This window comes from Copidosoma floridanum, unplaced genomic scaffold (assembly GCF_036245765.1).
Source record: "Copidosoma floridanum isolate Cflo_tuat_1 unplaced genomic scaffold, Cflo_Japanese_pri ptg000007l, whole genome shotgun sequence".
NCBI lineage: Eukaryota > Metazoa > Arthropoda > Insecta > Hymenoptera > Encyrtidae > Copidosoma > Copidosoma floridanum.
In genome coordinates, this window is record NW_028321884.1 from 306,102 (window position 1) to 332,817 (window position 26,716).

At 40.1% G+C, this 26,716-nt stretch overlaps 2 protein-coding genes across 4 annotated transcripts; one reads left to right on the plus strand and one right to left on the minus strand.

Annotated features, from left to right (window-relative positions):
- Positions 1-8,019: 8,019 nt before the first annotated feature.
- Positions 8,020-25,479, plus strand: LOC106640124 (uncharacterized). 3 transcript variants are annotated; one of them, XM_014354051.2, is made up of 9 exons: positions 8,020-8,361; positions 16,551-16,937; positions 18,328-18,909; positions 18,978-19,601; positions 19,661-19,716; positions 19,799-20,045; positions 24,167-24,317; positions 24,415-24,575; positions 24,679-25,479. In XM_014354051.2, the coding sequence occupies exons 1-9, from the start codon at positions 8,223-8,225 to the stop codon at positions 25,035-25,037; spliced, it is 2,706 nt and encodes a 901-aa protein (XP_014209537.2). In that variant the 5' UTR covers positions 8,020-8,222; the 3' UTR covers positions 25,038-25,479. The 3 variants fall into 3 exon arrangements, with proteins under 3 accessions (XP_014209537.2, XP_014209539.2, XP_089444756.1); XM_014354053.2 differs by lacking the exons at positions 24,167-24,317; positions 24,415-24,575; positions 24,679-25,479 and adding an exon at positions 21,238-21,617; XM_089588630.1 differs by lacking the exons at positions 24,167-24,317; positions 24,415-24,575; positions 24,679-25,479 and adding an exon at positions 20,968-21,090.
- Positions 24,581-26,135, minus strand: Vlet (COMM domain containing 10 protein valette). Its single transcript, XM_014354054.2, has 4 exons — positions 25,946-26,135; positions 25,505-25,868; positions 25,237-25,433; positions 24,581-25,055 (listed from the first exon to the last, which is right to left on the minus strand). The coding sequence occupies exons 1-4, from the start codon at positions 25,990-25,992 to the stop codon at positions 25,043-25,045; spliced, it is 621 nt and encodes a 206-aa protein (XP_014209540.2). The 5' UTR covers positions 25,993-26,135; the 3' UTR covers positions 24,581-25,042.
- Between the last annotated feature and the right edge of the window lie 581 nt (positions 26,136-26,716).

The following is a 26,716-nucleotide window of genomic DNA, read 5'->3' on the forward strand; positions in this document are numbered from 1 at the left end:
AGCAGGTGTTTTTTTACACTTTATACTTAAATAATATCAAATTAATAATATCGTACACTGCAGGCTGTGTCGAAAATTTTCATCAATAGTACTTTAATAATTTCCGCTTTGCGCTATATTTCTGGTGCTGCCGGAGATGTTCCTTGTGAACCCCAATATACTTAAATCCAAGAGGACGATTTGAAATAACTTGAGAACGAGTTTTTTTTTTGCGATTATTTATCATTGGTAGTTTCAATATGGCAAACCGGAGCCGCGCGACGCAACCCAACGCCAATCTTTGCAAAATAGAATATTTATCATTGGCGAAACAAAACTTTACGGTGTTATTGTTTTTTCAAAAAAGTATTTTAAAAAGTGTTAAAATAGGTTGGCGAAGCGATAAACTGACAATACATATCTATCTGTAAACTATTTCTAGTAAAGTAGGAAAATCATATGGGTCCTTGTTTGTATAGTAAAAATATGTGTTTTATTTGCTTGTGCAACAAATTGTGATTGACAATATTTTACTACTTTGTGCTCCTTAAGCAATTACAATTTATTTTAAAAAAGTTACTGTATTTATTTGAATGACAACAAATCCACGTTACCCTTTTTTAATTATAACTACTAAGTTTTTTTTTGCCGTGAGAGATATTGACCGTTTTTTTCCAATCTATATTTTATTGCTAATTTTTTTGCCAAATTTTCATTGCACTTTAAATTTTAGATTTTTTCTTATTAATCGAGAAGTTGAACCCACTTACAATGTATCATTTAAATGGTGATACACCATATTATTGGTACATTTTTATTAATTTTCGGTTTTTCATACATTGATACAATTTCCAAATTTAAATAAATAATATTTATCATTCATTAAGTATTTCTGTAAAATACGTAATTTTTTTTTGCACAATTTCTATCAACGAATTTGTACATCAAATGAGTCGTACGCTCTCCGATGCAATTTGAGAAAAACCACAAGTGTAAATAATAGGATGTCATTTTCAATTTAATCACATATATTTCATAATCCCACCGGTACTTAAAAATCTCATTTCCGAGAAAATGCATCAGATAACAAAAGTTGGTTTTAATCATCGAATTTTGCACTTATTATCCCTCGTTGGTCTCGGACATCGGAACTAAAAATAAATTTAACAACAATTTAATTCCCCAGCCAAGAACTTAATTGCAGCTCATCTTTTTTTTTTTTTTTTTTTTTTTTTTTTTTTTTTTTTTTCTTTTATTATCCATCTATGCTTTTACGTTATCGGTTTTCAAAGATTTTCATTGGAAAAAAAAAAGTTACGTAAGCTGATGAAATTTTCGAGAAACCTGTAGAGCGAGCGTTTATCTTTATTATTTTCCGCAACAAATTTTTTTTTGATCCATGCAAACATTGCACCAAAAAAAAACAAAGTAAAAAAAAATATAATCCGGATGGATCAACTTTATTGTTAAAAATGTGCTCGTGTACAAAAAAAAGATAAGTGTACACTTCAAAATAACATCTATTTTTCAATTTAATTACACGCGCTTGACAATAATTTTTTTCGCATTACCAGGGACTTTCCTCATGCTTATTTACCTATCTATGTACAAGCACGCGAAGTCTGTGCAACCACGTGTACTGCAATCGTTGAATCAAAAGAATAAAAAACAAATTTTCGTAAACTCAAACAATTTAGCTCTGAAAACAGCGCAAAGATTAGATTGTAATGAAAAAAATAAAATTTTTCATATACGTCCGTGCGAAGTAAATGGAAAAGGAAGTATCTTCCTTCGAGAGATGGTTGGAAAAAAAATCGACTCGCAGAATTGTAGTCAAACGAAGATCCTTAAATGTATATAAAAAACAGATTTTTTTTTGTTTTTGAAGTAAGGAAAAAACAACTCAACGTGCAGTATCTCGATCCATCTGTGAATAAAACTCTAAATATATATTTTTTTGAGTATACGTGTAAAAAAGGTATTTCGTTAGTGATAAAAAAGAGCATTTTGGAAAAAGGGAGGACCGCCAGAGTATAGGTAATGGAATAAAACAAATTGATTTTTGTAAGCTTTTTCAAGACACTAATTTTATTATTTATTTAAAAAAAAACTGCTTTATGGACATTACAGAATATAAGAGCTTTCACGTGGGTCACTTTCCGACAGCAGCAATATTTATCATCATTCCCTATAAATCATATCATATCACGCTGAGGTGTAAACAATAACAGTAATGAACCATTTCACTGAAAGCACATTAAGATTAGCAAAATAATTTCTCTTTTGAAAACAAAAGGTAAAAGAAAAATAAAATGTACAAAAATATGTATGGAATTCGCGTAACGCACGTGCAAGAAGACGAGAGGACACGATTAAGGGGGATAGGGAGGGGTCGGAAAAAGAAGGGAAGGTTCAACCGTTACGCATTAAAATAACAACACTTATAAAGCCATATCTGTTTGCTTGAGCCAAAGAGAAAAAGACAAATAAAATACCGGCAGTGGGAAGTAAAGACGGACGGGGGAGTTGGGGGGAGATACGACTTTATATCGTATCGCAAAATCGTTAAAAAAAAAAAAAAAAAAAAAAAACTCCCTTTTCTCCATACCCGTCATCTATACACACACCTACTATATAATATTATATAGCATTATATAGATAGCAAGCGGCAATTTTCTTTTACGATCGCCTCATCCCTCTCCCGCGTATATTATACATTATACCCCCGATGAGCTGCATCACGCACCAGCAACCCTCCATTAAAATTCTTTACGCCATCATCAAACGAACGAAGGATGGATGAATCATCGGCAGCCATCCCCGTCGTCGTCTTGGTTGTCTTCGCAAAGAACCGCAGACACAGCATCACCTCAGCCCAATGTACATGTATATATGTATATAAAATACAATGAGCGTGTGGGTGGGTGCTCTCTGTGAGGTACCGACACGTAAAAAAAACCTGCTCTCGAGGCATTTGGACTTTTATTTTATTATTTGTCCCATACTGCCTCTCTCACAAAGATGACATTTGGCTTATTTAACCAACAAAAATATCCTATCTGTCTACCCCGAGTGGGTTTTTTCACTATTTTCGACACTTTCTCGGATCGACGCGCTCACATGTAATATAACACCAGCGAAACGATCGATCGACCCGATCCTCCTCCATAAATATACGTTTCTCCCTGCAACGCAATATATATTGCTTCACCCCCCGACTGTCCGAGAAATTTATTGGCGCTGGATAGGCGTGCGGAAACTAAATTTTCGTACAAAGTCGAGTGCACGCAAAGGCAAAGTGTCCACACACGTATACCTAATGTACGCGTACGATACATAGGTAGCCCGACCAAATGATATCGTGTGGTATGTGATGGTTAAGTATATAAATATGTATAGGCGTGTAAGTGGCAAGTTCAAGGCCGGGGCGCAGGCAAGGACGAGCCGACTGATTGACTGTCGCATAAACCAAGTTTTGATCTTATTGATCACTCTCCTGTGACTCGTCGGAAAACATCGAATGAGCAGTGTTGAACTGTGAATCATACTTCGGAGTTATGTTTTAGAAAAATAAAAAAAAAATAAAAAATAGTGGTCACCAAGGATTGACATATATAGAGTGTCGACTGTGTACAAGTATACGTGCGTGGCCTTTGCTGTGCCGGTGCTTGATGTGCTAAACCAATGGATGATAACAGGATTACTTGTACGCACCCAAGTTTAGAACATCGTCTTTTATTCGCTTACGCGATCTGAATCGATAATCATTTTGATCAAAGTATTATAAATTTATTGAAAAAAAAAAAAAAAAAATATTTAACTTGAGCAATTAAAAGTTAATAATAGGACCAAAGTATGCTTATGAAATTGTTGTAAGTACATACCTGTATAACATTAACGCACATAGGTATCGGTCATGGGTATATAATACTTTATTGTAGTACTATCCTTCCAATCCGCGTTTTCGCGCAGTACTTTCACCTCCGCAAGCATATTATAGGTGTACCAGGAGCAAATTTTTTTTTTCTCTTTGTCTCCCTCTTGCAGATCTTACGGCCAATAAAACCTAATGTATCTCGTACGGCGTGCTTTGTTCACCCCCACCGCTGTAAAACATGTACCAGCGAAAAGTGTATCGTAACGAATGATTTAATCCCTCCACTAGTGGAGGTGATAATCTAATGATCGGCCTTTTTCCAACCGTACGATCCGTACAACTTGTAAATATCATAGTTTACCCCTCCTCCCGCGGTCCCCATTGCCTGACACAAGACCTTTAAGATTATTTTATTTATTGTTTTTTTTTTTTTTATAAATACTTGCGTCACCCTTGGTTATTATCTTGGAAGTAATTTTCACAACTCCGATGTGTTACGTCCGCGTTTTGAAAACCACTCGCACTCGCTAAAACGTCATCGTTCTCTCCCCCCCCCCTACACGTATGTAGATAACAACATTTCAACTTTCGATTGACCGTGGCGGAATAGTCGGTTTGGAAAAAAAGAGTCCCTGAGCCACGATAACCTTTCGACAAGTGCACCATCAGCTGTTGGTTCTATGTGCAAGCTTAATAACGCGCATTGTCTATGATCTGATCGGTAAAAGCCAATACAGTTGAATTTTGTTTTCCTCGATACTGGCCACACTCGGGGAGTGAGAACGAGCTGATTTTTTTTTTTTTTTTTTTTTTTTTTTCCATAGCTCGTATCGATCGGCCAATGAGTCACGCGAAGTGTGTTTAGAAACGATCGGAATAAATCGGCAGAGAGAAACGGTTGTTTAAAGAGGGCCGAATGAAAAAAAAAAAAAAAAAAAAGGAAGCAAGTGTGTGTTCGATGCGCGGGTACACGCGCGTGAGTAATGGGAGGAAAGAGAAAAAAAGATGGCAAGCGATTAATCAGCGGTTCACGGGAAACGAGCGAGCCACGGGACCTGAATTACGCACGTCTATTGTTGCGTCGGCGGATCGCGATGCGCGCGTTACAACCGAAGAAAGAGAGATGGAGGGAAAAACATTAACTCGGCTCCTCTGAATTAACAAGAAGAAGGGGGGAGGAGGAGAGAGAGAGAGAGAGAGAGATGCTCCTTCGGGAGTGCATGTAGCAGGTATCGGGATGCCGATCGAATTCCACAGCCCGTGAATTCCTCCCGTGTGTACTTGATGCACCCTCTCGCCCTTGCAGTTGTAAATGAGTGAACGGAGGAGCGCGAGTATCATCTCTCCCGTGAAGTCTTTTTGTCCTTGATGCCACAGGTACTATACTTACTGCCCCTCTCTGTACACACTAGCTCATATATATACACATATATGTAATATATTACCGGGCACTGCCTCCTCGGCCTTAATGACGATGATTAGCGATCGACGTTCATTTGGGGCTGTCATTTTTTTTTTCAAATCGTCATCAGGACCCACTTGTAATTGTGAATGGGAGCTTACAAATATAAAAAAAACAAAAAGTACGAGTACATCTAACAGCGCGAGAAAAGCTCTTCCGGTGTAATCGAGTGCAAGTATACATTGCAGGCCCCTATATACTCGATACCTATCATCGACCAACTGCACGAATATGTACACGCTGATAATATATGTATATTATGCAGTCGTGTGCCCGTGTTTATCGTCTTCCCCTTCCGTCTCTGTTTTCGATCGACTAAACAACTTGTCGCTGCCCCGGTCTTCCACGCGGATCGTTAAAGTTTTAGGGCACTCGCGGGGTATAGGTATACATATACCTACTCGTATAATTTTTTGTTCACGAAACCAATCAAGATGAAATTCACATAATATATATTATTTAATTTGCGAGGTAAAAGTACTTCCCCCAGTTCATCTCGATCTTTATCCCACATAACGTATAAATGAGTATACTAGACTATAATTGTTACGTAAATGGAAAAACACTTGTGTGCACTTGTATGTACATATAAACATGTGCACATGGTAATGCATATGTATAGTGTATAAAGAGTTTACGCATCACATTCCGATCGAAGTGATCGGAGTCTTACGCACTGCTTCTTCGTTTGATTTTCGTCATCTTTGATTTTAAAAAACCAAGTACTATAATACTACCACCGTGACTCGTGTATCCTGATAACGATTTTGGGGACGATACCGATACCTCGTGTAATCATCTACGATCGAGAGAATTTTCGTGCGGGTGTCTAAGTACATAAAGAGAGACCGACCCCGATTCGGCGTATGTAACCTGCTACAATGTAACTATATACCTAGTTTGCCCGGAAAAGTAAATAAGTAAGCCGGTATCCCTGCAGCCGTAATAAAATCGGGGACGCGAAAGAAATACCATCGCCCGATGAGTATATTATGTATATTATATACGTGGTTATTCAAAGCAAGCGACAAAAATTTGAGGAATTCACCAAAACGACGGCCCGTGTGTGTTCCCCAAAGCCATGTCATTATTAGAAAGTGATTTCTACGAACGGCTACCGATACACTCGATCGTTTAACGCGCGACGTTATTGTATGCGCGTCTGGGACTATTTTTTTTAATTTTTTTGTTTCTGTTTTTGGGCAGTCGCATAACTTATACCATTTACACGCGTTATTGCGTATTGTAATCGACGATTCCCGTTTTTGGCGATTATACGGGTCGCCCGTCAGGAGAATTTCAGAGCTACCTGAAGCATATATAGGTATATTGGAGGGAAAAAAAGGAAAAATAAGAAGCCATGAAAAAGGAAGAAGAAAAAAAAAGTGAGAGCGAAAAGGGAGTCCGAAAAAATTCCAAGCCGAGAGCTCACAATAGATAAAGAAGAAAAAAAGAGGAGAGAGAGAGAGAGAAGCGGGGCAACCCTGGATTATATATACTTTGGGGCGCGATCCTTCGGCTATGAGTCACCCGCCACGAGAGGCATACATATAATACACACGTGTTCTCGGTTGGAGAAGGGTGGCGGTGATTTTGCACTATGCCCTCCGTTGTCGTCGCCGCGCACCTGGAATTCCGCGCTCCATTGGTATTGGTGTATATATACATATACCTATTGGCTACCGGGATTATAGTCATTATAGTGTATAATCGGGCCGATCGTGCGTGCAGTGTGTAGGCGGCTCACGGTAGCTATATGTACATATATGTATTATATAGGGGTAATTGACCCAATTACTGCGCACTGAAATTTTTGATTGTACTAAATTTTTCATTTCTCAATGTTTTTCGATGTAAATTGAACCAGTTTTACTTAATCTTTATCTGCAGCATCTTGTGCGATTAAAACGACAAACATTTTTCTGTTAAGTAACTTTTTTTTTTTTTAAATCATTGTTTTAGTGCTAATATCACTTGCTGGTATTTCTGTATGCCCACGGTTGTAAAATTAGCACCAGTCGCTGCGCCCCCAATTACTGCGCGGGTATCTCCCATAAGGTTTTCATGCTGAAGCCCTAAGTAGACCCAATTGCTGCGCACCAATCACTACGCACGACTACAAAGTTTTGTAGGTTAGATTCGTTTGGAGTCGCTCAGTTAAACAATTATAAATGTCATGATGTAAAGTATGATTCTGGATTGAACGTTATATTAATGTCCGTACGTGTTACAATATCCAAGCACCCAAATTGTTCAGTCTGTTTTTCTTATTTTCAGTTACCGTCGAGTGCGCAGTAATTGGTGCCTGCGCAGTAATTGGATCATTTACCCCTACAGGTACAAAAGCTCTCTCTCCTTGTCTGTTGCTGCCGGCAGACTATGCATGGGACGTTTTCGCGGCTCTTTAGCCTGGCACTCGCACTTGTGTGCAGGTATAGGCATAGTAGTAGAGCCCGAGTAAAAAGAGAGACAGAGAGCCGCAGCCTGCACGGGACAGTTCGCACTCTGACACCGGAGCGCGCGCTTCTCTCTCTCCCGTTCGCTTCGCTCGCTCGCAATACCTGCTTGCCGCACCTGCCTTTCGAGTTGCCGATTTTTTTTTGTTGTTTTTTTGTTTTTTCCTCCATTTTTGTCCCTCCCCCGACTCTGTTGATCATTTTTCCGGAGAAATTATTAGTACGTCCCAGTGAGGTGCCGTACCCCCTTGGAGTTGGCTATGAGGTGGCCGGACGCTGGCCGCGTCTGACGCAAGCCGGGCGGGAGGAAAATCGGCAAGAGCCGGAACATGCTCGGTAAGCCGGACAGTTGACGCCGGGCCTTGTGCGTTACTTTTCGTATACCGATAAATGCGAGCGAGTCGCTTCGTCGGGATATTTTGCCGCGAAGCAGCAGCAGTTGCTGGACATGGGTGATATGTCCCGCGATCGTAGGGGCTGCGCGTTGCTCAGGGGGACAACGAGGAGCACCGGCTCGAAGACTATGAGGCTCCACAAAGTTGCTCTACTCGCCGCGATCGGCGGACTTGTCATCTGCTGCTGCCAAGGTGAGCCTTTTTTTTTTTTTTTTTTTTTTTTTCATAAGTGTATCTATACTGTTTTTGCGTTCGGCGTCTGTGGGTTTTTTTTCCCTTCTCCAATCCTTGTTGAACTGAGATTTTTCAAACAATAATTTTTACGCCCACATAATTTAGTTGAAATCTATGTTCAGGTCAAACTATAAAGTAGCGAAAAATACGATACGCATATGTGTATGGGTAAAAAAAAAAAAACAAAAAAAGATTGTACACGTACTATTCGCGAGGAGCATAATTATTGATCAAAATGAGACGTCTACACGGTATCATTTTCATGTAATGGTTGCAGTTTTCTTTCCCGTGGACAAGTAGTGAAAATGAAACAAAAAAATCATGGTTCGATGGAGCCGATTGCGCGTCCAAGTGACGATTTTTGCCGATTTTCAAAATACCGTTCGTAAAGGAAAAAAAATTGCAAATAACCCCGTAACACGAAAACCAAGTGTTTCCCAGCGCAATCAAAAGGTGCAGTCAGCCGGATACGCAAGGGACACCACGACGACAGTCCAAATCGCGAATTAACTTTACGTAATTAACGGGCAATTTTGCATTTACGTAACCCCGCGTGTACCCACACATACATATGTGTACAACCCACTCACAGGATCATCACCGGCGTTAGCGGGTATACGCTACGTACATCCGAAAAAGACGCCTTTACGTGTATAAGTAACCATCGCGCATCATCACTGCATGCCATCGCCTTATCCACTTGGTGGTGGCTTATACTTTTTTCTCCCCCCCCCCGTTCGAGTCATCCAAAGTTTCAAATGATCTTGCGACGTCGTATTATATTATATTATCATTTCATGTTATCGTTACATATATATATATATATATATATATATATATATATATATATATATATATATATATATATAGGCATCGGATCTGTACCGATAAGCGCAATGATTTCTACTTGCGTGACCTATCGCCCTTCGCATTCGTCCAACTCTCATATCATATACCTATACTGTGTAGGAGCTTGCAATTGATGATATCTCCGCCGATTTCATCTTGTCGCGATTCCATATGTTACCCTGTGTCCATTTCAACACGAGCTTTGCACTACCGGCGAGCTTTCCGGTTTATTACCGATCAAAAACCTCGTCGTAAAGTTTTAAGAAACAAAACAACAAAAATACATTGAACAAACAAATTAAATAAGATAGAGAGAGATGTACCTACCACAACGCGACGAACGTCGCGGCCTTGGCGTTTTACGCGCCATTATTAAGTACATGCGTACATATATACATATCACCACATGCTCTCTGCACTTTTCTCTCTCTAGCGCAAAAATCTATACACGTGCGCGTACCATATAGGTATAGAATGTCCTTTATGTTATTGCGCTTACCACTAGTGTCGAGCCCCACAATGTAGATTGTCCTGATAATATACATATAGTATTATATATATATATATATACCGTACAAAAGAACTTGACCGTGAACCGGCGGCATTCACTGGACGGTCGTGCAGTATACCCATAAGTATATACATATATACAGATGATATGTCATTAGTGAAAAATTTATCCCCTATTTAGGCTCGAGGCTTCCGGTTCTACGCGCTGATTCTTTCGGCATCATCAGGACCCCCTCATCATCTCCCGCGTTGTATACCCTAATGGGACTCTCTCCCTCTTTCTTTCCCTCTCGTTTTCCCCTGCAGTCTCTCTCTTTTTTTTTTTTTTTCCTCCTCTCACTGCTCCCTTTCTACCTCCCGTTCGCTCTTTCTTCTCCCCGGCGTTTATATTATCCGACTTCTTTTTGGAGCCGGCATTCCTCGAGTACATTCCAGGGATGCTTCGGATTGTCTCGTTTTTATTTCCCTGTACGTATAATAATATGGTCGCCAGCCCGTGTGCATTTTTATGCGTGCCCGTGTGTGTGTGCGTCTCTGCATTGTACACGTGTACATATATATATATAGCTGCGGTTATCACATACATATGGATACGCGGACACGTGCCATTGACCCGTGAGTTAATGATTTCATGGGTTTTTTCAATTTTTTTTTTCTTTTCGGGCTTTAAAAAAAAACGCTCCCTCTTTCTTTTATTTGTGCCTCTATCCCCTTTCGGCCATCATCTCTGATGCCCAACCAACACGTGCACACATACAAACTCTTTTTCACCAATAAACCGGACTCTTTTTCGGATTATGCAATGTTATACTCTTCTACTTCTTGTTGGTTCGTTCGTTGTTTTGATTAAATGATACGAGCAACTCTGATCATCTTGACATTTTTTATTTCTCTCTTTGACGCGTGTGATTGTAGAAAAAAAAAAAATCAACTATCAACGCTATATTCCTATATGCTCCATGGATCGAATGTTATATCGTTCATTTGTTTGGACAAATACACACCTAAAAGCACAAGAGCAGTACTTGATTATTTTTTAGCTGAAATGACGTGCAGACGCGTACGATATATTAGTGCGAACAAAAACAAATTGAAACGTAAAAAAAGCGGAAGCGCATCGGGTGACGCGTTCGGTAAAATATATATATATATATATATATAGGTACCACGTGCGCCTATATCATTATGTACGAGTTATCTATTGTAATCTCCAATTGAATTAGCAGAAACTCCTTTATTTCCCCTTCTCTCGTTCGGCTCGCTTTGAATCAGCTTCTAATTGCTCGGTAAGAGTATCAAGATCGAACGATCATCGACTCGATTAGCGCGCGCAGTAGGAATGATGAAAGTCCACGTAGTGTCAAGGAACAGGGGGGGGGGTCATATTTATTGAGAGGCCCATCACAAATTAATATACCGCGCTCCTACATCGTATAGGTAACAATTTCCGATCGCGCGCGAATCTTTGACGCAATATACGTAGGTGTAGAGACCGCACGCGCGCGCGAGCTATCGGGATACGTAAAATTTTACTCGCTTCGTCATCGCTGCTGGAACAAAAAGTATTAAGTCATCCGCGTTGGGTCTGCGCCGTATAGAGTCGAGTGAATGAAAAGAAACAAGTTCACGAGGAGGTTTCGCGGAAAAACCGGAGGCGCGCGGATCGTCGCTCTGATGTGCACCTAATGCTCACTTTCGATTTCAAGCGCGATGCGCATTACGTACACGTAATACGATAGCTCGGCGATGATGGCGATTGCGTGCGTCGGCCAGGCGCCGGGAAACTCGATAGCCGATAGATCCGCGATCGTTTACATTTATGTTATAAGCGCGGGAGATCGGCCGATTCCTATCCGGTCGATTACGTCGCGCATCTGGCGCCGGGAGATGAGCATCGACTCGGAAACGAGGGGGAAAAAGACTCATCGATGGATCCCGAGTCTTTTCTTTTGTCGTACCAGAGTGCGGAGATCGTATCGGCTAATGAGATTTCTTGGACGGTACCGATCTATTAGTCTTTTTTTTTTTTTTTTTTTTTTTTTTTATATATATAGGTAGACAGAGGAATAATCCATACGACCTTTTTATCAGTCCGTTGGTTGAATAATTCATTTTGCTCTCATATCTCAATATTGTGTTCACGCTCGGGTCGCTATACTCTCTACGTTATTGGTTTAGCCTCACTTGTATTCACACACTTGCTTATAAAATCGGTCGTATTAGGAAATGACGTGTATAAATATGCATCCATATACCTACATTGTGTGTCACATTCAGATTTCATCACGTTTACTAATTGCTTATGTTTTTTAGCCTGACAAAGGGACGAATTAAAATAAATTTTACAAAAAAAAAAAAAAAAACAAAAAAAAAGTAGATAAATGACTAACGATGTTAACTACCGATCACTGGAATTTAATGCATTTTCGTGAAAAATAAATTTACCTACCTTGCAATTTGTTCCCTAAATGTTTTGCACCCTTTAGCCAATGGGAAACTATTTAATTTGATAGAGCTGATGACACGGCAAATCAATGATTTGAGCATATTATCTTTAGTAACATAGCTACTACGTGCAAATAGAACGCAAGTATAAACAATACGTGTATACACTGTAAAAAAAGAGAGAATTAGAATTAGAATTAGAATTTATTTATTATATGAGCTAAGAGCTGGGAGCTCTTGATAGCTCGGCCAATTAAAAGACTGACAGGTACAAGTTGATGCACAATGTACTGATGTACTGATGTACAAGTTAAAAAAAGAGAGAGAGAGAGAGAAAAATTGCAAATGAACAACGCAGTACATACATATAATACATGTATATAGATATATTAGCAGGTATGCGTATGTGTACGTTACCCGATTCATCGACCCCTATTAGCTCCTTCTCCAAACCCCAAGGGGATAATGATGCAAGTAGGTAGAGTACGTACAAAAAAAGCGCGTATCAAAAAATTCCAATCGCATTCCTCGACGATCGAAATCCCTCCACCTCGTTCCCTTGGATGGGCCGAGTAAATAATGCGCTTACACACATGCACAAACAGTAGGTAGAAAAAAAAAAAAAAAAAAAAGAAAATAAAATAAAACAACCCAATTCCAACGAGACGAGAGTCCCTATTGGTACCCTCGTCGTATATGTATTTACAATCGAGAGAAGACGAAGAAGAAGGAGGAGGAGAGAAGGCCCGAGGAAGAGAATGGCGCGTGGAATGTTAATCGAGGGCGTGATTAACGGAGTGTCGCTCCCCATCCTCCCGTGTATAGGTACACATACAGCGATGGGGTGATATTACAAGGGGAGGGTATACATATAATGTACCATAAACCGGAGTTCTTTCGACGTACATTCCGACAACAGGTTTTTCTGTGTGTACATTATAATATACTACACGTACGGAGCACTTAAATTACACTACTCTCACTCATGTGGCAGGTATACAGGGAAGGGGGTGGGTGGGTGGTTAAACTCTCTCGCGGGCACGCGATGCAGGAATTCACGCCTCCCACGTTATGCGTCATCCGATTCCCGATCCTCCTGCTGTCTCTCTGTGTCTGCAGTGTAAGTGTGCATAATATACACTCGGTTTTAACGACGTAATAATACCCCCGTCAGCGCGCGGTCTTTCTTTCTTTCTTTCTTTCTTTATTTCTTTCTTCCAACCAACCAACCGATCTATCTATACCGATCGATCGATCGTGTTCCTCCTTCGCTCGTACCTTTTTCTTTTGTTCTTTTTTTTTTGCGATCGTCGCGTTATTTCCCGGGTATTCTACTTCTTTAGATACATATCTGATGAAAGAGAATGCGAGTGATGCAACCGATTTTATATTTATTACGAGCACTATATACATACATAGCTGCGTGTGTATGGTAATTAGGCAACCCGATGATAGCGTGATGAGGAATCTCGCAACTTTTCCTCGGCAGAGTTTCTTCATCTCCCGATGCTCCGTGTAACGATTTATCAACGGATCACCGAGACCGGTAACCGATTTCCGATGGAAATGAAATGGTTCGCAAGGAGCTTTGCGGGTTGGGGGGTGAAATAACCAACGGTAAGGTGCTTACTAGTATGATATCGGTATATTCCACGCGCGTTACCGAGAACCATTAATTTCTTTGTATGGGTATGATATAATCGTCATTCTTGGACGTGTATCGAGAGAGAAAGGGAAGAGAGACAAATCCACGGCACGTGTTATTCCTTTCTCTCTGACTAATTCCCATTATATACATAGGGCTTGCTATATAGATTTTATTACATTAAGCGCCTCGTATCATACATGAATATATGTATACGTACATTTGTATATAATATATGTGTAACAGAGTAACGTGGCAATGTATTATCAGGTGCTATTAAACGTTAATATCGCTATCGGCACTTTTTATTCTCAATGCAAACACCTATTTATCTATCTTGAATGAAATTTTAAAAAACTTGATGGGAAAAAAAATCACCTCGGGGAGCTAATATTCCTTCAAAATGTCAAAAGCCGCGAAAAAAATAATTAAAAAAAAAAAAGAAAAAAATTGCCGATCATCATCACGCAAAGAATAATATGGATATAATCGTATGAGAGATCATTTGATCGTGAAACTCTTGTCTGTACCTCGATCGAACACTGTATATTTATATCACTAGTCGTAGTCGTTGTATAGCCGGTGATGAGTTAGCCTTTTTATTTTCCTTTTCATTGATTGATTCAAGATAGTTATACGTATTACACGTGTACGCGTTAGTTGACCAATTTACAGATCGATTCAAACAAACAAATTTTTGTTCCCCAAAACGAACAGATATAGGTACAAAATTATTCCACCAAGATACAATTGAATGGTGACTTGGTTCACTATCCGATATGTACGAGCGACAGCATCCAGTTGTACCCAATATGTTATATCATACTCTCGCGCGCATTCAATGGCAATTACCATCATCCCCGTGAGAAAAAGTAAAACGGAGAAAATAATGGGGGGGGGGAAATAGATCCTTCGAGCTCGAGCCCAGTAAGACGGAGGTGCGTTAATTAATTCATGTGACGCGCGCTTGACTCATTTGATATCGCGTCCTCGCGTTTTGTCGCTGTTACATACATGTATATACCTATATACGTAAATTTATACACACCCATCGGATATACATATAGGTATAGATACAATATAACAACGTGTTGTAGGTACTGTATTATACACTCTCGGTCATTATCGGCAGATCGCGGGTACTTAACTATGAGTACGTACACTCGTGTTCTTTTTTTTTTTTTTCTTCTCGCGCGTGCCTTGACATCACCCGCACGCACGCGCGTGAATACATGTGCGACCTCGCCACGGCGACTTATATTCGCTATGTACATTTATGTAGTGTACACTTGTGCTAGCTAGGTAATTATTATTATTATTATTATTATTTTTTTTTTTCATTTTACACCTGTCGGACAATACCGCGTTGAGCCAATCGCACCAATGCTACGCCTATATACTTAAGCGATCGCAAACTCATGGGCTTCTCTTATAAGTTTAAGCATTATTATTATTATTATTATTGTTATTGTTATTATTATTATTATTATTATTGTTTACTTCAAATGATGATGTATTTTGATTTCGGGGCGTATCGCTCGTAGTAACGATTTTGATACCCGATAATTTGTATTTATCGGTATCCCTGTATGTTATATGTACACATATATTTTCAATGGTATCGTCTAGCCGATTCGAACAAGAAAAATGAAAATTCAAAGTGATGCTGAATGAATCAGCCGATAAGCAGAAAGTTTGATCGATAGAGAAGAGAGACCTATGGGTATTGTTATAGTTCATCGTAGTGCATGTTTTTATGCGTACATTAAAAGGCAAAGGCGTACCTAAGTATACCGAATAATAATACTTATACGCGAAATAACGATTGTACAGGTCAACGAAACGTATATAGAGATGATATACATCCAGATCAGCGTGTATTTTAAAAATATCCTTCAAAATCCCATACAATGGGTACTTATTTGTATTTATAACGATAACCGGTCAAGGACTCTCTCTCTCTCTCTACTTGTATTAGGTATGACGGACGCGCGCCGCTATTGTTACCTATACATGTATACTTGCAGACACCTCAATCACAGGGCGTCAAACGGAATAGAAAATCGCTCGGCAGAGAATACCAAAATCACAGCGCGTTCACATGTGAGTAGCTCGATTTTGACGCCAACAACCCGGGTGCAGTGCCCTCCCCCCCCTGCATGTGTTGTGTGTGTGCTTGATTATATGTCATCGCTTCGCGACTTAATTTGAACTTAATTGTTTATTTATATGTAGGTACACACAGTTGTAGTGAGCGCGTGTTATAGAAATGAAAGCAATCGTCGAGCGAGAGAGAGGGGGAAAAAAAGGGGAGATACGTGAGCCGCAAGGCGATTGCGTACGTGACGGTGAGCGCTTCCTGTCCCGCGTCCTACATTTTTCTCTCTCCTCCTCCTCTTCGTTTACATGCCCGTCGCGAATTACCCTCGATTTGATGTTTTGATGGAATTGATTCTCTGTCAAGTGCATAATATTAAGTAACTACTAGCTAGAAACCTCATAGTATAACTTATGAAGACGATGATGATGATGGTGTGTTATTCGGATGCATCTTACGATTAGCGTGAAATTAATTGAAAGGGGGAAATAAAATACATACACCGAGTACCTATACTAGTGTCTGATTAAAAAAAGAAAATCAACAAAATATATTATACTTAAATACACATATATAAGATGGTTTGATTGACTCTTGCAGGAGTGCCGGTGGCGGATGACAAGCCGGCCGAGCTGTCCGCTCCGTCGGATATGCAGACCACGAGGATACCGACGCAGGAGCTACCGACTACGACTACTACTACTACTACTACTACTACTACGATCGAGCCGATGATCGAGGGCCATCCCATGGACGATCTTTTGCCGGGCATAAGCAGCACGACGAGCCAGCCCACGACCCCGGCCGCCCCGACGAGTCTCGGCTTTACGGACGTGCCCCAGCACACGGAGACGAGCCTCGGAGCTTCGGTCCTACTCGCCTGCCGTACCACCGAGCCCGTGCACGAGTGCCAGTGGTCCTGGAGGCCACTGCCACCCACCAGTCTGCCCCTGCCCAACATTGCCGACTCCTCCGAGTCCGAAGATGGTTAGTTTCTTTTTTTATCACAGAAAAATATATTATATTCAAATTACACGTTTACTCTTTGTTACCGGCAAGTATCCGGCACACATATATATGTATAGATGTAGGACATTTTTTTTTACCAACATGAAAAGTGTCGGTATAAGATACGGGTGAATGCATGATGAATTTAAAAAAAAAACACCGGCATGTCTTAATCGCGTGTGTGGCTGTGGAAAACAAATGACTTTTGCACATACTTATTTTTCGAGGGGGAAAAAAAACATGTAGAGGATATGTATTTAGGATGCATTTACATTGTAAGTAGTGGCAAAAGGGTGATTTAAACAAAGCGCCAGCCTGTCAGTGGAGGGATCAGCGAGCCCTTCCTCTGTCTATATCTCCGTTCAAGAGGCTTTTGGACAAGTGCACGTAAATTTATGTTTATGAATTCCTCGCGATCTACAGTTGGAAGGGGGAAGAAAAAAAAAAAAAAAAAAACGAATTGCGCCAAAAGTAGCAATCAACTCGCAAGTACGGTGGAAATGCATTAAATCACGAGGCGCTCGTTCGAAATAACAAATTGCTGCACGACACGCCGCGTCGCCAGAGAATGGAGCCAGGAGCTATGAATGTACGTCATCTTTGCATATAAGTAGCTTCACGCAAATTGCATTTTTAAGCTTTAATTTTTCGACTTGTACATAATATGTATATTATGTGCATAAGATCGAATAAATTGTACGTAGGTCGTTGTATAGTTCCCAATGTTGTGTCTCAGACACCAATGAAGGGCCATTGGATTGAAAAAGCGGGTCATCGGCTTGCACATGTGTATAATTATAATATATGCAGGAAATAGAAAGAAAACCATTACAATCGGACCATATCTAATTGAAATTGCCGGCGCCACGCCGGTGCTCCTTTTTTTTTATTCGTTCGAAACTTTGCATGACTTTTCTTTCGACCCGCAAAACACACGTCCGCGCTGGTGTATCAATTAGACACGAGACAGTAGGACTGGGGGCGAACGGCCGGACAACTGCAGACACATGTGAGCACACGGTCCGCAATTTTCACTCGTCAATCGTCAATGTCCCATCGACTGCTCTACTCTGCAGGCGCCACCAAACAGATCGGCATGCGCGTCGCGTGTATACGATGTACCTACAGCTCTCTCGAAATTTCACGCCTTCCTTCGGGCCGAAAGTCAGAGCGCGTGGACTTGCACCAAAGCCAAATGGATCGATTCTTCTAATTGACACGCGTGTGTCCTTTTGAAAATAGGCATCGAATTAAAAAATGGCTGGATACACCATCAGCAATCAATTAAATGAGTAAAGAAGAGGAAAAAAAAAAAAAAAAAAAAAAAAAAAAAAAAAAAAAAAAAAAGTAAATAATGTATCTGATTCAGCAAACAACGAGGATGTGTCGAGTGCCAATGGAACGGCGTCGTCGACAGCAGGGAGTACGTCGGAAGCCGAGCCGAGTCTGTCCCTGCCCGTGAGAAAGTTCCCGGCCTTCGGCAACGCGAGCAAGGACTGCTCGGTGCGCTTCTCGAGCGTCAAGCACGAGCAGACCGGCTACTGGAGCTGCGCAGCCCGGCGGCCCGAAGACGCGAGCTTCACGAGCGCCCCGGCCGCCAGACTCGTCATCGCCGTCCAGCAGCAGCAGCCGCAAATCAAGTTCCAGAGGCACCAGCGGGGCAGCACCGGCACGTCCGTGGAGTCGCCGGTCGGCTCGGCCACTCGGCTCGCCTGCCGAACCACGGAGCCGGTTCTCGAGTGCCAGTGGTCCTGGCGGCCCCTCGACAAGTCCCGACCCTACGACGCCGAAATGCGCCGGTTCCCGCCGGCCGGCCACGACACCACCGACTGCGAGCTCGGCCTCCCCGCCGTCAACTCGGAACACGAGGGCTTCTGGACCTGCGGCGCCAGAACCGACCCCAACTCGCCCTTCGTCCAGGCCCCGCCCATCAGGCTCCTCATCTCCAAGGGTGAGTCACACACACACACACCAACCAGTTGCATAATTATATATGTATAACATTAACTCTGGTTGTAGTGGAGTTTGTGCAGTTGTCGCGGGGTATCCAGATAACAGCCGGGGAGACCGTGAGCTTGCGGTGTCTGGTGAATAAGCCCGTGTTCGAGTGCGAGTGGTCGTGGCGGTCGAGCAACTCGAGCAAGAACTCGACCCTCCTGCGGCAGTTCAAGCCGGCCAAGGACAACGACCACGACTGCTCGGTCCGAGGAGTCATACTTTACGAGGAGGAGGGCGTCTGGACGTGCGGCGTCAAACTCGTCCCCGGGGGTATACTCCACGAGGCACCCTCGACCAGCGTTAGTCTCCTGCCACCCTCGGGTAAGCTCAACTTCACCGAGACGCCGGAGAGTACGTCGGTAGCCCTCGGCTCGGAGGCTACCCTGCACTGCGCCACCAACGGCAAGATCGAGCGGTGCGCCTGGTCGTGGAGGCCCCTCGTTCCCGGCAACAATCTCTCGTCCACCGAGTCCAAGATCCTCCACGAGTTTCCCAGCCACGGCGAGCTCGGGCGCAACTGCAGCCTTACCCTGGCTAGCGTCACCCTCGAGGAGCAGGGCTACTGGACCTGCCAGGTCTACGGCTCCGTCGGCGCCGGTCCCATGCTCCCGCCCAGCCCGGCCAAGCTCGGTGTCTACGAGGAGGGTACGTTATTGCATGCTCTTGTTTTCACGTGAGAATAATATAAAAAAATTCATTTGCAGGCGAGGTGCGCTTCTCGGAGTTGTCGCAGGACTTTCAGATTACGTCAGGGGCGACGGTGAGTCCGATCCTCACTTATTATATGTGATGTGAGACTGTGAGACTGTGAGAGTATAATGTAAATGTATTGATGGAAACAGGTGAGTTTGCGTTGCGTGACGTCGTCACCCGTGGACATGTGTCGCTGGTCCCTGACCTCCCAGGTATCCCAGGCGACGGTCGTCGTCAAGCAGTTCAAGCCCATACCCCCCGAGGCCAGGGACTGCTCGGTCAAGCTCTCCCATGCCCTGCCCACCCAGGAGGGACTCTGGACGTGCGGAGCGCGCACCCACGCCCGCCAAAATTACACGGACGCCCCTCCGGCTCGGCTCAGCCTCATCGAACCAGGTAATTACATGTTACTCCAATCTTATACTAATCGACACTTACTACCACGCTGATTGGTGCACCTCGCGAATTAATATATACCAAACTTTGGTTGTTTCTTCTCTCATATACGAGCACAACACCCCCAACCCCCTTCTAATTTGTGTTATCAATCTGTAGTAGTAGTATTATGGGGACTTTTTTTTTTCTTTCCCTCTCTTTCTTTCTGTCACTCCATATAAAACTGTGTGTGGGCTTAATGGTTTTTCCACACGTTCGCTTGGAAGGGAACGACTTTTTTTTTTTTTTTTTTTTTCCATAGCAAACGTGGACGATGCACATGGATTTCCGGGGGAATTTGCACTTGTAAATATTACCGGTCACAATAACTATATTACTGTCCTAATAATGCATAATTTTTATGCGAATAACACGATGATCCGTGAAATCGACGGAATAAATATTCACACATGTGTATTATGTACATTTAACATCTTATCATTTTTATGCACGTGTATATACACATAATTGAAATCTATATAAAGCGCACGATACTTACTTTTGTACATAAATATGTACATGTATATATAATTAATCTGGGTACTTGCACAAAATTCGCTTCACAGAGCCACTTTAATCGTATAACATAAAAATTGTTTAATTTGCGTTATACCTATACGTAATGTTATTTATATATTACCAGAATGAAGCTACAAATACGCCCATGTATGTATAATGTATCATTTGTGTAAATAAATCATGCACTGTCTAAATTTCTTGAAAAGGGACTCAATCGGCTACTGGATCGGTTTTTTTTCCAACAGTCGCGAAAAACGAGCCTCTCGAGAGAAATTTACGCACTTTTTTTTAAAATGCACGTGTACATATTATAATCACAAAAAGTACCATATAAAAAAAAAGTACAAGCTTAAATGTTATTCAGTCGATTTCCGGCACGAGAGAGAAGAATAATCGTACGCACGAACGAGAGAACGACACGAAATAATAATAAAAAAAAAAAAAAAAAATCCTGCCGCCTCGCACCGGCCCCCCAACGAGACGAGCAAAACAAAGCAAACGAAAAGATCAAGTACTTATACCTACATGATATACATCACCTGATGTATAAAAATCGAGAGAAAGAAAGAGACAAAACACACGCAAACAAACAAACACACACACACACGCGTACGTATCGCACTTGTTTTTGTAGTGGTGAAGGAACTGCCTGCCGATTGCCACTTAAGATCGATAAAGCCATCGATCGAGTCCACGCTCGTCGCCGACACCCCGTCCGAGAAGAGCCGATAGCACAGCCTCGTCCAAGGACTCGTTGTACAGTGGCCCTTGATATAAATATATACATTTTTTTGTTTTTTTTTTGGTTTTTTTTTTTGTTTTTCATCATCACGTTTGTACCGTGCAGAGGTGACAAAGTGATTTCATGTCCGCACAAAGTAACATGAAATGAAAAATATTAATTTCAACTGTGCCTTGTTCGCAAGTTCCTTGCCTTTTGTTTGTACTTACTAGGATAAACAAAAAGAGTGCGTGTGCTTCGACGATTGAAACTGATACATTTTTTTTTTTTTTTTTTTTTTACTGTTGGTGTGGTACGCGTACCTACGTACACGCTTTGGCTTCAATAATCGTCAAGTCATTTATGGACATTGTTGATGTTGTATCATTTAATCCACTGCTGTGCCTCAAACGTATGGTGCACTAGCGATTTTTGTTCTTTTTCTTATTAAAAATAAAATAGCCAAGATTTTGAATGGTTTGTACGTAATATCGATGCGACGAATTCATAAAACTCGTGAGTCACTGCGAAAAAACATTCACCTGGGGTTTTTAAATGTTCCGATAAATGGATCTTTTATAAGTTATGGATTATAAATTAGGGTAGAAAATAATAGTTACAGTGATTTCATCTGCGCAATTCTCATACCGTTTACCATCTGCAAGATTTTGGTCAAAGTAAAGATCGAACGTTAATTTACGACTTATAACTGTAATGTATAAAATTTATTCGAGTATTTATCGTGTGAGTACATGTAGGTACTTGAGATGATGGATTTTTTCAATTTCACGAGAGTACACAACTGTGTGTCTGATTCGTCTGCACTAAGCCACGAATAAATTTTAATGAAATCGTTGTAACATATTTTTAAAAAACCCCAATTTATTATACAACACAAACGTCTTCATCACTGTGCCTTAATTTATTCTTGTCATCAGTTTGAGTTACGATGTAAGAATAGGTAATTTGCGTAGGATTATATTTATCAAAGTCGCAATAGACCAATTGTAAGTTATACATATACATGTATAAAAAATCTTTGTAAATGTAGTAATGCGATGTAATTGTAAAACCATTAGCGCTATGAGTAGACAATTTTTACGAATTGCACTTGTACAAATATTTATATTTTTGTCTTAGGTAGTGTATTTATAGTACGTTGACTGTGTAAGTATATTATTATACAGTGATATGTTTTTTTTTTTTCGTAGTTTGCGATCGAGAAATTTTTTGAAAAAAATTAGCTCAAGGCGTTAGCGTTATTGGCAAGTCGTGAACTTTGATGTCGAGTATACCTCGATTTTGAGCTATTGTATAGTATAGGAGCGTTTCGAAAAATAATTGGTGCCGTCGAAGTATAGTGTTTCGCTTGTCCGCGAGGTAAGATTGTACCGAGCATTTGTAAATAAGTACAGCTTTTACACCGATGCATCTTTTGCACGTCGATGAATTTAATTCTGATTTCTTGTGTGCTCGAAATCGACAAGCAAACACTTCCTCATGATACTGTATTTATGTACATTGACGATAAGTAAATACTTATTTGTGAAAAAAAAAAAACATGAAAATAATGAAATTCTCGAGATGTATATTTTTAAAAAAGAATCCCACAGACAATGCGTTACGAGGACTCTTTAACGAGTGTGTGACAATTACACGCCAAGAAATAGCAAAATGTTTTACTCGATGCGTCACCTCTATATCTTTGCAGAAAAAAAAAAAAAAAAAAAAAAAAAAAAAAAAAAAAAAAAAACAAAAGAGGAAGAAGCGAAAATGACGCGACTCGTTGCTTGAAACGATGAATTAATTCAAGGCTTGGAATTTTCTACTTCGTCGACAATTGCTCTTTTTTTTCTAGACTCATTAGAGAGGAGGAAAAAACCTCGATTTTGAAAAACGCGAGATTCTGAGACAAAGTGCACTGCAAAGTGGTGCCAGAAAACAGTGAAAAGTACTTGTGTGTCAGTGCCTATTATTGTAAAACGGCGAGAAGATTTTTTGCTTTTTTTAATTTTATGTAATGACTGTGGATAAGTTATTTATTGTAAAAAAGGGTGAGCGAAAATTAAAAAAAAAAAATAATAATAGAGACCTAGTGAATCACTCGTCGTCACCATCACCTGCACGCACACACGCTATCGTTGTATACTTGGCGCATCGCAAAAATATTTTTATGTTGCTTACGTGTATAGCTTTATCTGGTTGTATTTTTATTTTTTAGAGTCATAGAAATTTTTTTTTTTTTTTTTTTTTTTTTTTGGCATTAGAAAAAAACGAGGAGCAGAGAGGCGAGATCAATGTTTAATAAAAAAAAAATATACATACATATATATATATATATATATATATATGAAAATACTGTTGTACTTTTTCCACACGTCGTACTGTCGTACATCACCAAAAACCAACTTTTTCCTTATATGTTGAGCACAATATATCATCATTGGCTTCAGCTAAACTTTCACTTGTTTTAGATAGCTGCTTTTTTTGTTGATTAAAATTTTTATTTTCTGGTAAATTTTCATTTTTTCCTCAATTCTACTTCACTTTCAAATAAAAAAAAAAAAAAAAAAAAAAAAAAATGTAAAATCTCTGATTTTTTAATGAGTAAAATTTATGTCCTGTAAAATGTTCCAAAAAATACTATTTGCAAAAAATCGTCATTCCCGCTTAAGCTTTATAGACATCGGTTGTGTACGCACTGACAGATAGAAGAGCATAGTCCACCAGGTGTTTGGGAAATCATGTCAAAGGTTCGTCTGTCGTTGTCATAAAACAAAACAAAAAAATTACTCTCTGGCAGAATGTCGATTTTCTAAAATTGTCAAAATAAAATTCACAGATCCAATAACAGTGACAGTATGGGGCATGCCACATCAAATGGCAAATTTGGCCTGCAAAGTGGGCTTCACGACGTACGAGCCTCAGTGCTTCTGGAGACACGGTTCTGACATTATCCTACGCGAAGTTGCAAATGCAACGCGAAAAATGAAGTAAGAGCAGTCACGTTTGGCTAACATCATTAAACGGATACGAAAATAAAATTTTCCCTCAAATATCGTAATATCCCAATTCCAATTATTTGTACAGATACACGGTTTTGATGAATCACACGAGCGGTGTGTGCAGCTTGCAGTTCGTGCCTGATGGCCGTGACTTTGGCGAATGGATTTGCGAGTTCCACGTGAGCACTGAGCTGATGCAAGCGATTTTTGGAAGTGCTTCGATACTACTTTTAAATAATTCACCCGGTTCGTTTTCATTCTTGTACATTTTAATTAACAAAATAGTTTCGTGTAATATAGTTGATATGGTAAAAACCATATGATTTAAAAAAACAATCATTATTTACAGATCGGCAACTTAGCTGGTTGGTTGGCGCGATCACGTCATCAATCCTGTTTCTCCTCATAATCATCGTAGTAGTTGTCGTCTATAAATCTCGTAATCGACGAATCCCTACCTTCTTAGAGACGATACCGTCAACAGAGCATCACAAAAGTTGCAACAACAATGACAATAACAATGGTGTCGCTGGGCACGAACGGTACACTTACAGTCCAGCAAAGATCAATTTGAACTATACCAACCCAAACTTTCTCTCCAGCACCGAAAGTGTTAACAGCGTTTTGCCTAATCGCAGTCCGCATTTGCATGGAAGGATCACGATGCGAGTACCGACGCAAAGAACCTTTGATAATGTCAGGATGTGAATGTGTTACTTTTCCTTCCTGAAACCAACAAAAGTTTCGTGTTACGCAATAAATTGTTATTTTATGCGAGCAAGTCGACTTGATCGGTAAAACATGCATGGATCACCAAATTTTCACCAAAATGGGACTTTTCATCACAAAAAAAAAAAAAAAATTAATGGTACATGCAAAAAAATTTAATTGTTTCTCAGAAACTTACTGCAGCAGAAGCAGTTGCGCTTGTATGTCATTCAATTTATTGTATAGATCTGACAACTCAGTTCTATCCATTTCAACCGTGAGTCTGGATTTTTCAGAACCTTCCAAGTTTAATTGGATTTTTGCAACTGGTTTAGCTTCCTTGGCCATAGCAGTTGAGGCTGCTTTTACATCTACCCTCCAACTTACATCTGTCATCTATTAAAAATCATTGTTGTATTTTGAATAAACGTATAAACAGTCATATGCTTTATTTATTTCACTCTTACTTGACAAGGAAAAATTGATTTTTGCCTGAAACCATCCATAATCTCCTCTCCGTGAGTTATCCAACAATGTGAAAGAATGGCAACTTTATCATCCCCAATAGAAAAATCATTTTTCATTGTATTTTCCATGATAGTTGACTTGACGCTGTGAAAAGCTGCTTCAGTTAATATCGAAGTAAGTGCTTGCAATAAAATATCGAGATCAACTTTTTCCAAGCTTAGAGAAACCAAGAGTTTCTCTTCTTCCTCGACATTGAAGATATTTTCACTGGCACCTGACTTTAAACTCTGACAAATTCTATTGACCAACAAGCGAAGCTTACTATTTTCCACTTGATCCAGAACTCTCAGCCCACGTTTCATCCTATAACAAAACAATGAAATATTATTAATAACAATAAATGTTGATTTTCTCAATTATTGCAGTGCACTTGCTATTACCGTTCGTCAATAGATATCCATTGAGTCGCTTTATTTGTTACCTCCATGTTTATGAGAAAATTCAGTTATTGTTGTAAGAACTTACTATTATATTTCTTTCGAAAAAAAAAAAAATATCAGCTTTCTGTACTTAAGTAAGTACTTTCTCTCTTTGGTGAAATTGCAGCACTTTTTTATTAACACACACAAAAACAACACAAACCTGACCTAACTTAGTCTCTCAATTTTATCCAGCTTCAGCTGTCCAATGAAATTCAAATCAACGCGCGTATTACGTACGAAACCTACAAAACTTAATTTGTTTAACCTGGCGACAGTGTCGATAGAAATAACAAATTAATTTCTTCACCCACAATATATCAAAAAAATTTTTCATTGATGAGGTTAATCGAGTTATGCAAAAGACTGTACTTTTTCAGGCATGACTGTATTTTTGCCTGATTTTTTAGTACAAATTCAACAAATTAATTTTCTTGTAGAAAAAAAAGAAGTGTTTGGATATAAAAACTTTGTACTCAGTTCCGTCGTTATTGATTTTTTTCATGTGCACAAATAAATGATATTTCAGCAAGTCTCCAACCATACTTTATGAAAGAGACAAAAAAAAACAAATATTGGTATATCTCCCAATTTTCAGAATTTATTGATAAGTAAAGTGAATATTTTAAATAAATTAAATATTTTGTTTGCTAATCTTCATCATATGTAGAATTTAAACGCTAAATAATGCATAATTTCATAATAATCATCACTTTGAAAAGTCGATACATC

Bases quoted from the DNA above. Each gene is read 5' to 3' on its own strand.
- Vlet (XM_014354054.2), bottom strand. From the start codon at position 25,992: ATGGAGGTAACAAATAAAGCGACTCAATGGATATCTATTGACGAACG. The intron at 25,869-25,945 runs GTAATAGCAAGT...GTTTTGTTATAG, and splicing joins TGGATATCTATTGACGAACG to GATGAAACGTGGGCTGAGAG. The intron at 25,434-25,504 runs GTAAGAGTGAAA...GATTTTTAATAG, and splicing joins AATCAATTTTTCCTTGTCAA to ATGACAGATGTAAGTTGGAG.
- LOC106640124 (XM_014354051.2), top strand. From the start codon at position 8,223: ATGGGTGATATGTCCCGCGATCGTAGGGGCTGCGCGTTGCTCAGGGGG. The intron at 18,910-18,977 runs GTGAGTCACACA...CTCTGGTTGTAG, and splicing joins CAGGCTCCTCATCTCCAAGG to TGGAGTTTGTGCAGTTGTCG. The intron at 19,717-19,798 runs GTGAGTCCGATC...TGATGGAAACAG, and splicing joins AGATTACGTCAGGGGCGACG to GTGAGTTTGCGTTGCGTGAC.